The 13,695-nt window shown below is 40.5% G+C and overlaps 1 protein-coding gene across 1 annotated transcript in view; it reads left to right on the top strand.

Annotated features, from left to right (window-relative positions):
- Window positions 1-2,433: 2,433 nt before the first annotated feature.
- NGFR (nerve growth factor receptor) overlaps window positions 2,434-13,695 on the top strand; it is a 96,132-nt gene continuing 84,870 nt past the window's right edge. Inside the window, exon 1 of the mRNA XM_088443579.1 lies at window positions 2,434-2,500. Within this exon, the coding sequence (XP_088299705.1) occupies window positions 2,465-2,500 (36 nt within the window). The 5' untranslated portion in view covers window positions 2,434-2,464. The remainder of the gene's footprint in view (window positions 2,501-13,695) is intronic.

Here is a 13,695-nt window from a genome sequence, read left to right on the forward strand (position 1 = left end):
ACTACTCTGACATGGACTCAAGCAATCTGTCTTTTCAAGGTCTCGGTTATTTTGGGCAAATGGGAATACTTGATGCCCAAACAGCTAGCGCTGGTCAAACACCCTATGTTCAAGACCTCTGACACCAACTGCCAGCTGTTCAAGAATATTATGAATGAGATGGGCAGCATGCGGATGGGAAACTGGGGGAGACCCCAGGCAGCAACAAGAATGGAAGAGAAAAGGCAGTACCCTGCACACCAAAGCAAGGGACACCCAGCACAATACAGCGCCCATATAATTAACAACTGTTCTTGGAGCATAATGCCATGGGATGCTTCTTTGCTTGATGGGCTGGAAAACCTCGCAAAGTAAATGCAAAAAAAGATGAAGCAAGACATAGACAAATCTTGGAAGAAAACCAAACAGCTGCAGTCTGCAAAAAGATTTGCGATTTATATTCCAGCAGGATAATGACCCAAAGAATATATCAAAAGCCAAATTGGCATGGCTTAAATACAAAATACTCCAGTGTCCTGGAGTTACTCACAAATCGTAGATCTCGATCCCATTGAGAATTCATTGAAATATTTGAAAATTGTTGTTCACCAATGATCCACAAGCTAATGGATTTCTGCAACAATGCAAAAGAAAACAAATCAGGTGAGAAGAATGCACTGGCCAGATGTGCAATGCTGATAGGAATGTACCCAACAGACATACAGCTGTGACTGAAGTATTGACACAATGGGGGTGATAAATACTATAGCAGCATGTTTGTTTATATATGATATTGCAAACTATATTTCGTTGATCAGTGGTAAGGATTCACCAATAAACTATAGTGCGAAAAATATAAAAAAGCAAAAATATTTTATAATCATTGCACGTTCTGTGCCTTAAATTATCTAACATGTTTCTGGAGACCTTTAAAACAAAATACAACATAAAGTCAATGCAGTTAGGCACAATTTTCCATCAGTTTCTTTCGCAATGTACGGCTGTATTCATAATAGGTAAATACTGTATGAGAGGGAAAACTTGTTTGTATTTTTGCTTGCATATCTATGGGCTGCAAACATTAACAGGTGAGGTTTTTCTAACCATAAAAATGCGTAAATGTAGCGCTCTGAAACATTCAGCCAATTAAATGAGCCCCCAAGTGTCTTTGTTTAGCAACAGCAAAGCAAATGTAGGGTTATCAGATATTGTCTATGCTGGGTAATGCGCAGAACTGCGTCCTCACTAACCCATCCTCAATAGGATGCGGGGTGAAACAGATGCTAAAGTACACAATTAGCTATCCATGGCGTGGCATCTAAGTAACGCCAGGCACCTTGCACCATATAGCGCAAATAGACTAGGAGAATAAGGATACATCTGTAGGTTGGGAGCAAAGAGAAGTCCTGCAAAGAATGTTAGTACAGCCTCTGGAAAGTAAAATAATGCATATAGGAAATGGGTGAGGTAATAAAGATTGACAGTGAAAAGGTCAACATTCAGAAGGCCGACACAAAAAGATTGTCTGGTTCTAAATGTGGACAGTCAATAAGTCGACATGGTCATTAGGTCAACCATCATTCTGTAGGCTTGTATTTAGGTTGACAAGATTAAATGGTCGACACATAGAAAATGGCGACATTAAGCATGTCGACGCAAAAATGACCACAAGTGTTTTTGTTGTTTTAACCTAACCCCTAAACCTAAAAATAATGTCGACATTTTATTGTCAACACGGTATATGTTGATCTTTTGTATGTCAACCATTTTACCCTGTTAACCTAATTACATGATGGTCGACCTAATGATGACCATGTCGACATTCACAATGTGTGTCCCTTCTCAATGTCGACCAATCGCCTGGATATCATAGGAAAAAGGCTATTAATCTTAGTGAAACTGGATTGGTAATGTATCTAACAAAAACGTGGTTTTATTGTTATTATACTGTAAACTGAAATGTAGTAACTAAGAGACTCACATATTATGTTCTAATACACAACGGAGATTGTTAGTATAGGGTCAATATTTTATCAGAGAAATAATTACCCGGCACACACAGCACATCACTTTCCCCATAAGAGCTGCATAATACAGTGTAATGCACTGACTTTTCCTGTCAAACCCCCAGTGAGAACGACAAAAAGCTCAACAAAGAGAATAAACAAAAGAACGAACGAAAATGCAGCATCTTTTTTTCTTTGAAATAATTAGTAGTTAAGTGTTTTCGGGGCTAGGATCCAAACATTATTCCCTAAATCCATCCCTGACAGCCAGCCCTCGCTTGCTGTGTGTGTAGGCGGGGGGGCCGGTGTGTCTGTGGGACGGGCTGCAGCCAGTGGGAGGACAGCTGAGGGGATGGTTCTCCTTATACAGAAGGGGATGGCTTGTCAAGGCTTTAGGGGCAGGTGTAGCTGAATCGTGGAGCTGCATTCTGTATCTGCCTATCTCTCCCCACAGCCATCAGCTTCACAGGACCACAAGAATGGAAGCCCCACTGCTTGTCATCTTATGCAGCATAGTAAGTACAGATCCTCAGCTCCAATGCCTTGCTGCACAGATTTATTTCCTTATGAAATGTATATATAATATATATATATATATATATATATATATATATATATATATATTACTTTCCTAAATAGGTATAGCTTATATCATCCCTACACTTATCACTGCCACTATCTCTTTTTGCAAATATATCTATATAATATTTGTTCATCTACACATTGCAAAACTGATTGCTTCATTCGCACAATATTTGTTTTCTCCCCTCTGGGATGTCACAGAAGATTATTCAGCTAACATCAATTGTCATTCTCAGTTTAGAAGTGTCATGTAAGGCTGACCCTGTAACTGACAGCCCTCTTTACATCACCCATTTGTTGGGGTGGTCTTGCTGATGGATTATAGAGAGAAGAGACTGTTACTACATGCAGTTTTATTGTAGATTTTTATAATGTTGGTGGTGTGAGAAGAGATGGTCCCCATTTATGTACTGTGTGCCTTGCAGTAAACCTTACTAGCCCAGATCTGCAGTGTATAAGGGTTTGGCTTGTGGATAATGCAGTGGTGATAATTACCTTCCTATTACTGCGCACACAAAACCCTACATACTCAGATTTCAGGAGAAGCTGCACAATGCATGCCCTTCAATCCAGAAGCTAGTCCCAAACCTTTCACCCCCTCCCCTTGTAAAAATCCATTAATGGAATATATCAATTGGTTAGTTGGTGCATGGAAACTGTCACTCTGCCTCCATTCTGCTCCTCCTCCCGTCTGTCTATTGCTCTTGTCCATTTAGTGCCATACAGTATTCTGCATTTTCTAATGTACAGTATCACACCTGTGACTGTAACACACATACTGTACCACTCAGAGTACATTACCCTGATATAACTGAGGAGTTCATCATTATAATATAATGGTGTGTGAGGGGAATTATAAGATCATCTGCAATTGTACACGCTAATTTTCTTATTCATTTTTTAGCACTTAATTGAAAAACCTTGTTGGTTTTTAAGGGAGTATTTAGAGTCATGACATATTTAAATGCAGCTTTAATAATACATGTCCTTATATGATCAGTAAACATTCATCTTCACAGACTGAATATGTAGGTTCTTCTGAAGCTCAGCACAGATGTACAGATTATGCTGCTGTAGGTGGGAAGTAATTACATAATGATTTTTCTCTGCATGCAAAGTTTTGGCGTAAGTGTGTTTTAGATGGTTTGGATATTTCATAGGGACATGATTTGGGAGGTAACTTTTGGAAAGGGCGGTGATCTAGATGGGCTGGGATAGTTGAGGGACTGATCTGGCTTTATGAATTGGGAAGGAGTATTCTGAATAGAACCTTAATTCAAGTGGGTGTTTCTGGGTTGGATGGAAATAAGAGGCTCAGCTACTATAGACAGGATTTTGAAGTTGCAGAATATTTCATTTATTTGGATTGTTGCAGGAATAGAGATGGAACTCTTATATTTTGTGAATGGAAAACAGTGACACAATTTGGACATACATTTGTCTTAGACAGTAGGTTATCTCGCGCTTATTTATTAAACCAAAATGCACTAAAACATCTACATCACTCCCCAACTAATTCATCAAAACACATTTGTTAAAGTTTACATTTTTAGAAAATGAATATTCCAAAGAAGAAATTTTCACTAGTATGAACCTTTGCTGTCCCTAGCAAACAAGAATGTGTGGAGCTCGATATATGGAGGAGTCTCTGTATCTAGATGGTTAGATTAACATCACTGAACAGATACTAAAGGTCAACAAGCTTATATGTTGTGTCTAATAACTACCAGGCAAAAAGTGTCAGTAACTGCACATAAAAGAACACCTAATACATTCTTGAACACCCCCCTCCCTACAGTATATATATATATATATATATATATATATATATATATATATATATGTATATAGTAATACATAATTGAATCACTGCACTCTCCACTCCTATATTTGGGGTGCACGCAGTATGTGACCATGTTGTTTAAATAATATTCATAGAAGCACTGCATTCACCACACATTCTGAACACTGCAATCTTTAGGGGTCTATGTATTAATAAATGTGGAACTGCAATTTTAAGGTTCCATATCGCAGCAGATATTTTTATTGATAATATCCCCTCTATGTACCAAGAGAAACTCGCAGGGAGAGCGGTTGCGGTAACCACTGTCCATGCGATTCACCAGGAGGAGCTGACACTGCACAGTGTCAGTTCCCGCTTCCGGCCAGAGGCTGCGGGAGAGAGATCGGAAATCTCTCTCCTACTTGTAGCCACAGTAGGCTCAAATGATGATAGTGTAAACTAACGGGAACAAACTCCGAAAGCTTCGCCTTTTAGAGTTTGGTACATGGGGTTGAGTTCGTAGTCCCCATTGATAAGAATGGGAGTGCGATCTGCAGTGCTAATTAGCACTCTGCCAGGGTGCAGTTTGTACATAATTTTATGAAAAAAAGCTTGATACATGGACCCTTTATTCTTTATGCTTTATAAACGGAATATCAGTTTCAATTGTAAAGAAGGCAATTACTATCACATTAATGTTAAATATAGAATATGCTTCCTAGTTTCAGGCTTACCTGCACACAGGCTTTTAAAGGCAAGACCTCCACCAAGCATATCAGCTATTAAACACCAGGGAATGCACCTGACACAATTTGGATTAATTAGGAACCTCCGCCCTATTTGACTACATATGAATCTATGGCTTAAAGGCCCCCATACAGAGATTGATTGCAGCAATCGTGCAATTTGCAATCGATTGTGTATAAAAATCTTTCCCTTTTTCAATCGATTGCAGATTGCAGAATTGCCACAATCGATTAAAAAAGGGAAGGATTTTTATACACAATCGATTGCAAATTGCACGATTGCTGCAATCAGTTGCTGATGTATGGGGGCCTTTATTCCTAATGGGTGAAGTGTTTTAACTATACTATATACACATTGTAAGTGAGTTGGACCTGAATGTATATCATAGTGCTACCTCTATTGGATGTTAATTTCTGCATTGTGTTACTTCTGTGGGTTGGTGACTTCTACATAAAATTACTAGTGCGCACTAGTTTAGCTATAATTGTGCTATCTATATTAGATTATTGCTGTTAATGCCTAGGTAATGTAATGTATACAGAATGGTAAGCGCCAGCTAAGTGGACTGGTGGTATAGTTGGATGTGTCCCAGCTGCTGTCTGGTTGGGCTAGAAAGGAAGTAAGTGGTTTCATTTGTATATTAAGTGGTAGATTGGAATTTGGGCTTTTACAAGTACTGTGATTCATGACAGATTAGCGTAGCCTTTCCTCCATTGCAGTTGAGAATAAAATGTCACTAAACTGTCATGGGTATTTCAGTAATGTACTAGAGTAATGCTGCTATTTCTAGTGATTATTTAAAGAATGTGAAACAAACATAATGAGGTTTTTGGGTTACAACACTTCAGTAGTGTTAATGTTCAATTTAATGTAATGCATATTTTGACAAGTGATGCTGCAGAACTACAATTAGACTATGTGGCATTTATCGTTATGTAAAGTGATACAAAATGTGTTTCCTATAGGTAGGGAGAGACACAAACATTGCCCAGTATGCTACTTGTCATGGGTCGACATGATCCCATATAATTAACAAACAAATTATATTTTAATACATTGTACAAGTCCACAGTTTGATATTATATTCACAATGAATAGAAATGTTTAGTACATAGGTAGATAGGAATCATAATAAATACAAAATGAATCAGGGGTCAGGAAGCTTGTTTGGATACATGATTTGTGTTGATTTCAGGAACCCTTGACCGTTAAATGGCGCTCTGTAACATTTATCTCTATAGTGCCCACTTCTGGGCATGCGTAGGTTCACACCCTATATAATTACCTATTCGCTTTATTGCTTAAATGGTTTGCTCACTGTGCGCTGGGCTTCCCTTCAGCATGAGGCGATATTTGCAAAGGTGAATAATTTAGGTTAAAGCAGTTACTGCTTTAATATTTGGATACCCCCACCCCTTCCCTCTTTGTTAAAGATAATTTCAGGGCAAAAGTGTCTTAAAAAAAATAATCATTAACTTTTTATGGATACAGTGATATGTATATATGTAATGAATGCAAATACCTTCTGGATTTCAGTGAGTTACATTACATTGGCACCTTGTTAGTAAATAATCCTGTCATGTTTTGCTAATATGTATTGTATTCAGATGTTTTGAAGTTTAGGATATTTACATTTCTAATTTATTATATTATGTTGAAGGAGCCATTTTTACAATGGTTATAGCTGCTAACACCACGTTGGGCCTAATTTATAAAATGCACTGGATACACACTGAGCCTGATTCTAATTTGTACGCAAACCCAATGGTTTACGTACAAATCTGATGGTTTTGGGCTGGTGCAGGATCCGGTCTGCGCATGTGCAGAACAGGTTCTGCGTTATTGCTCTCAGTCTCCCTTTAGACGTAGCATGATTGACATACTGCAACGTTTGGGATGCAGAGACCAGGACCATTCTACTAATTGGGGACTAGGTTAGGGTTAGGCACCCCCCCAGGAGACTTAGGGTTAGGCTGCGGGGAAAGGGGGGTTAGGTTTAGGCACTTAGAGGGGGGTTAGGGTTAGGCACTTGGGTTAGGCACCCCTAAGGGAGGATTAGGGGGTAGAATAGTGTTAGTAAATACTTACCTTTTAACGTTCGGGATCTTCAACCCTGCTGGGCTTCCGCTGTTGGGATATGAACCGCCAGCCGTGTGATCGGCCATAATACTTACTACACCCCCAATCCATAGCAGCGTCAGACCCATTGTACTGGGTGTGGTACAAAATGTCAACATCAGAATGTCAACCTGATCTGCCTGTCAACATTCAGAATACCAGCATGGATGGTATGTAAACATTGTGTATGCTGACAGTCATCATGTTTACACTCCTGTTTAAGCCTTAACCCTACCCAAACTGCAGCCTAACCCTTAACCTAACCCTAAACCAAACACTGAATTGTACTGTCGACATTGTGCATATTGACATTTTCACTGTTGACAGTTCAACCATGTCGACATAATGACTACACACCAAACTACTCTGTATTTCACAGTTGCACCTTAAAAGGCCACCCAGCTCAGAATACTCGGCGGACATTTGTACGATGTGGCCCTGATGATGTGTAACATGAATGTGCAAAATAATTTACCTTAAAAGTATAGAATATGATTCAAAGACCACAGGCACTGGTATACTTACTATGTGCTTGGCAAGGAATGCCCTAACTTTGCCCAACTCCTATTCACGGCCTTAAGCTTGGTACACACCTTTTCAATAACAGGCTGATCGGGTAAAACTCTCCCGATCAGCCAGTGTGACCACCTGTCAGCTGCCGCAGAACACTGTACACAATGTGCAGACACAGCACAGTGTGTACGGGCTTCTATGGGATGGGGCAGTCGAGCCGACAAAACTTGCACAAAACATTCGATGCGACCTCCCAGTCCCGACCGTTGCAGGTACGTTAAAAGCCATTAATCGGCTAACGCTCCTGCATCGGGACAGCATACACACCGATACAAACCAGCGGGCGTTATCTCGATATCGAAAGAACGGCCCGACAATTGTATAGGTGTGTACCCAACTACTCCCTGCAGATTGTGCAAACTTCTGCTCTTCTACAATCATCACTATCTTGCTCTATAAACCTATGCTCTTTGAAGGGAACCGAAGTCCACTTGCACAAATCAAGATGTACATTGAAATGTGATTTTGTACTGTAATATTTGGCTTGGTACAGTACAGATAGTCATCGCTGGTTATTCTAGTAGCATGTATTGCTGACTTTCTGAGATGAGACATACAGTAAGTAGGAACTAGATAGTTGTCTCTGGTTATGCTAGAAACATTAATTGCTGTTTTTCTGGCTGAGTTCAGAGCAAGAGAAGCAGCTGGGAGCTTAAAAGAAGAACACTGATCTGGTTTGTGCAGTAGGGTCATTGGTGGAGCCCTATGAAACACAATCAAACAGATAAGCTACATAACTACATTAGTAATGTATGCTTCATAGTCACATCACATGAAAGTATATGGAGACTAATACACTATTGCACTCTTCCCGTTTTATACTTTATATCTAAGAGATGAAGCACGGTTGTGCTTGTGGATCCAGGAAGGAGTAGCAGCTGTATAAAGGATGCATACTGGCACTGTATACAGATACAGGTATATTTGGTGAAAGGTAGTGCTGAAAGTTAAAGTAGGAAACCCTCTTGTCAAACTCCTGTGTAAAACATTAAATGACCTAGAGCAGCATTCCTAAAAGCTGTTAATTACTCCACCCTTAATTGCACACAAGCTATAGACCCATCAAGCACAGAGTTGACAATTGCACTTTAGCACGCACACAGCAGATACTGCCGCGTTCTGGAATATAATAGTACTAGCATTGTAATAAATAGTTCAGACCTTGTAAATAAACATGCTTAAAAAATAACCAATAGACAGAAGCACAGTGACATAATATACTATATGTAAAATACTCTGTATGTAGCACACCATTATAAAATGCACACCAAGCAATAGACACATTGTAGCATTGCAGAAAGTCTTATTTGTATGTGCCTGCAATGCTAATTTGTACAGTATACAATATACATTCATGTGACCTGATTACTGTACAGACAAGCAATGTTTAAAAATTTCTGTGGAATATTTAATTAGTTCGGCATTTGCGAATAGGCATGTTTCTATAGTGGAATTTGGCTTATATGTTACGCGTGGCAGGGGCAAACGCAGGATTTCTAGAGGGGGGGTTTCCAAATGCTGGTATGGGGAAGCTTATTTTAAAAGTAACACAGCTGTAAATTAATATCACAGTTGTAAATACTGTATAGTACACATGGGACACTTATATGATAAAGACTTTCACTAAATATATATATTTTACAGTTTCATCTGCAGCTTGCAAATGTGTCAGGGACCCAAAAAGTTTCTCTTTCCTAAATAACCAATGCAGCTATATAAATATATGTAAATTAATAATATATATATATATATATATATATATACACTACATATGTAGGCAAGTCCACCATATATATGCTACCATTATAGGTAAGGTTTATAATTATTTCTAAATATATAGGACTATTTGTATTACTATTTTTAGTAACTAATTTTTTATGGTGTTAAGCTGCATACACACAACGATTTTTTTCAACGATTATCGTTAAACGATATCGTTTAACGATAATTGCTTGAAAAAATCGTTCACTTTCTGAGTCAAATGATGAACGATAATCGTTCATGCACGTTCACGTTTGTAGTTTGTAGTTCAGTCAGACTTGTCAACTCAACGATTTTCATTAAGGGAATATGCAAAAATCGTTTGTAGTTCAAAAAAATCGTTCATTACACCTTAAAAAATCTGACAGATAATCTGACAGAAAATTGTTCATAAAATCATTCATAAAATCGTTGGTAACAAAATCGTTGTGTGTGTATGCAGCTTTAGTGTGAAGTTCTCAACTTTACATAATTACTTTTATAGGCTTTAAATGAAATAATTTAAAAGTTGCACTCTCCAGATAGTTCCACAATGTCCATGTTGTACCTCTCAATAGTGCAGCTGGCAAAAGGAGCTGTAAACAAAGTTTTGTTCTGCCAAGGAGGGAGGATTTCGTTCTGCCCGTTCTGAGCTCAGAGGGTGCACTGTTGAGGCAAAGCTCTCCATCTCACAAAAAAACAATTATAATGATTGGAGCAGCTACGGTGATGGATCGACCTGGCAGGGGGGTGGGGGTTCTAGGTACTGAGAAACCCCCCCTACGTGGGATACTCCTTAATTTTGTTTCTCCTGGATTTTTACCTTACTATAATCCAACCACACCATACAGTAGAATGAGTCTTCTCACCTCTATTTACAGAGTAGAATCTCACCAGAATTTAGTACAATGTTAAATGGTGAAGCAAAGGAACTAATAGGTTGTGTTGTTGGAGACACAGTGAGTGCCTCTGTGACATTTATGGAGATGGACCAGGTGATTCAAAAAGTTTAATTTAAAGAAAACTAAGCCATCACATAGTTCACACATCTATGCCAGCATGTGTGTCCCCGATCTTGTGCATGCTTATTCCTGTTAATTGTGTAATCATGTGTATTTGTGTGTCTGTACAGGCTTATTCTATTTATGAGTTTGATTTTTACAAACTTTAATCAAAGTGTTTCTGAATTTGCACATACTGTATACAGTTTGTGATTGCATGCTAGCATTCAAAATACAGCTGTTGAGAAACCCATTGCAATCATTCAAAAATAAGCTTTTAATGTTGCAATGTTTATTATAGTGTATGGTGTTAGCAAATATCCACAGCTGCATACATGACAACATTGTTGATCTCCCCTTTGGGAGATTCTGGAGGAGGTTTTATAGAGACAAGTGTAGGTGACATAGGACCTCATTCAGACCTGGTCGCAAGCGCTGAGCGTTCGCAACCGGGTCGATGTTAAGGCCTTGTGCACGCGCAGCAGCCGCACTGCGCGTGCGCAAGCCCCGGAGCGAGAGAGAATTTCTCTAGCTCCGGAGCTCACTACAAAAGTGGCGGCTGTCGATGGTGATTGACAGCTCGACCCATTTTGTAGGGGCGGGGGGGGTGGCTACACAAACGGAGGCGTTCCCAAGCGAACGCATGCCGTTTTGTGGGCGGCAGCACTGACATCAGCAGTGATGTCAGTGGGGAGCTTACTGGGGAGCTAACCATCGGGGTAGGTGCCTGACCCTAACTGCCCTTTCTAGTGCCTAACCCTCCATCCTGGTGCCTATCCTTAACTGTCGGAGTAAGTGCCTAACCCCAACCCTCCCTCCTGGTGCCAAACCCTAACCGTCGGGGTAAGTGCCTAACCCTAACCGTTGAGGTAAGTGCCTCACCCTAACCCTCCGGTATGTGCCTAACCCTAACCTAACCATAAAAAAAATGTGTCGCCCATAACTGTGTCGACCTTTGCACACTGTCAACATTTGTACCCGTCGATCTTCTTACATGTCGACCTTTAAGTGTGTCAACCTTTTGTCCCTGTTGGCCTATTGACTGTTTAACATCTGGGGCCAAATGTAATAGGGTGAGTATTTACAAAATTTTAGAGGTTTCTCACACTTTTTAAACTCGGCCAATGTAATAATCCCAAAACAAAGCAACAGAGCAAACTCGCATGTTTTTCAGACTAAAAAAACTCTCACGATTTAAAATCTCATCCAGATGTTTATCTATAGTCCGGAACCCGACAGGACTGGGATATGGCATACAAATCATCACCAGTGGCTTAACTGCTTCTCTTGCAATGGGTGTGTCAGCTATGGTGCCTGGAGGCGTACATGAATTTTCCAGTGTACCCTTCTTAGGCCCTTTCACATGCTCAGTATAAGTATTACAGAACAACAGTCACTACTGAGCATGCTCTCGCACCCATGCATGCTCAGAGCCAGGGGCGTACTTATAATGGATGCAGATTTGGCCCGCACCGCATACCTTGCACCCATATTATACTTACCTCTCTGGAGTTCCATGTCAGCGCCGCTGTCAGCACTTTAAAAACGCCTATAAAATGGCCACCGCGGCCATTTTTCCATCGTACAAGGAAAATGGCTGCTGTGGCCATTTTCTCGGTGACCTGCGCATGCGCTATAGACTCTGGGCACACTCTAGTGCCAAGAGTCTATCAGTGTGGTGCAGCGCCAGACAGCGGAGGAGGCCTGTGATGGAAAGACTGTATACGGGCCAGCTTCTCTCATGAAACGCCCCTGCTCAGAGCACAACATAGGCCTTTGAGGAGTAAATGGCATTGCTTGTCCCTCCCCAAAAAATTGAGATGGGGTCCTAATCAGGGCCAGATAAAGACACTGTGGCAGAGAATGTGTGAATATAGGATGCACTGTTTTTTCATCTGCAAAGAAAAATGTGTATGAAAATAATCAACTGTTGTGAGTTAACTGAATATACTTTCTTCATCTACTGAAAAAATTACATGATTCATCTGCAGAGGGAATTATGCAGTGTCATTATATTCTGATTTCTCTGTAAAGATTGTGAAAAGGGGAGCGGCTAATGGATAAGAAGGGGCTTAGGACTCCAAATGTTTGCCTACAAGCTAAACTGACAGTAACCCAGTACCGTTTCTAAACTCTTTCTTATATTTGATAAGCTCTGCTTTTACTTGCTTTTTTTTCACAAGACCTAATTAACAATGGTCTAGTAAGAGATAGAGAGGCTGATTCTGAGGCAAAGGCAATGCTGATGTTTTCAGAAATCGTTGATTTTTTGCTGATTTTCCAAAAATTACATCACTTTTCTCTCATTTCATTTTCACCGGGTCCCGTTTTCGGCGATTTGCAATTGAATACGGGGATAAGTGGGGACGTGCGCGATAAGTTTTCAACGCCAAAACCTCCGATGACAGCGAAAAGTCCGCCTCCGACTTTTTGCTCCTAATTGAATACGGGCCTAAATTCATAAAAAGCTGCATGAATATGCATCCCATGGTCTGAGCGCACAGAGGCCCTCATTCAGAGGCGGTCGTTCGGGAGTGATCGGTCGCACCCAAAGTGATCGAGAATTTGCAAAACGAGCGCTCAATCGCAACGCACATCGTAAGCGCGGAAACACCCACTATATTGAAAGCACACCTCCTATCTCTACGGCCTAATTCAGAGTCGGTCGCAGGCGGCAACCTACATCAGCACGATTAACACCTGTTACATTGTTAATTGCCTACAGACATCGGTTGAGGCAGAAACCATCGCCTGTACTCGCAATGCTTAAGGTAGACCCTGGGCTACCTTTAGCACTATGAGCAGTAGCATCGTTATTGCAACGAGATGACGTGTGTGATGACTCGCTCAGTAATATATGCACGCCCTTAAAATGACCTTTTTTAAGGTCAACCACGCCTGCGTTCACACCACCACACCCCCGTTCACAAGCACCTTCCCCTGTAACCACCCACAAACGGTACAAAATGTCAATCACAGCTACGACCTCGTAGTGACTAACGAGCAAGAGGATTGCGGTCAGAAAGACAGGCTTGCGCACGCGCACTGCCATGTGTACGCATGCGCAGTTGAAAAAAACATCGCTCGCTGCATCCAATCGCTCTGTGTGACCGCCTCTGAATGAGGTCCAGAGTCTCTGGACCACTTGAGCCTTACTGACTTCTAG

Source organism: Taudactylus pleione, unplaced genomic scaffold (genome assembly GCF_031769625.1).
Source record: "Taudactylus pleione unplaced genomic scaffold, aTauple2 ptg000331l, whole genome shotgun sequence".
Taxonomy (NCBI): Eukaryota; Metazoa; Chordata; class Amphibia; order Anura; family Myobatrachidae; genus Taudactylus; species Taudactylus pleione.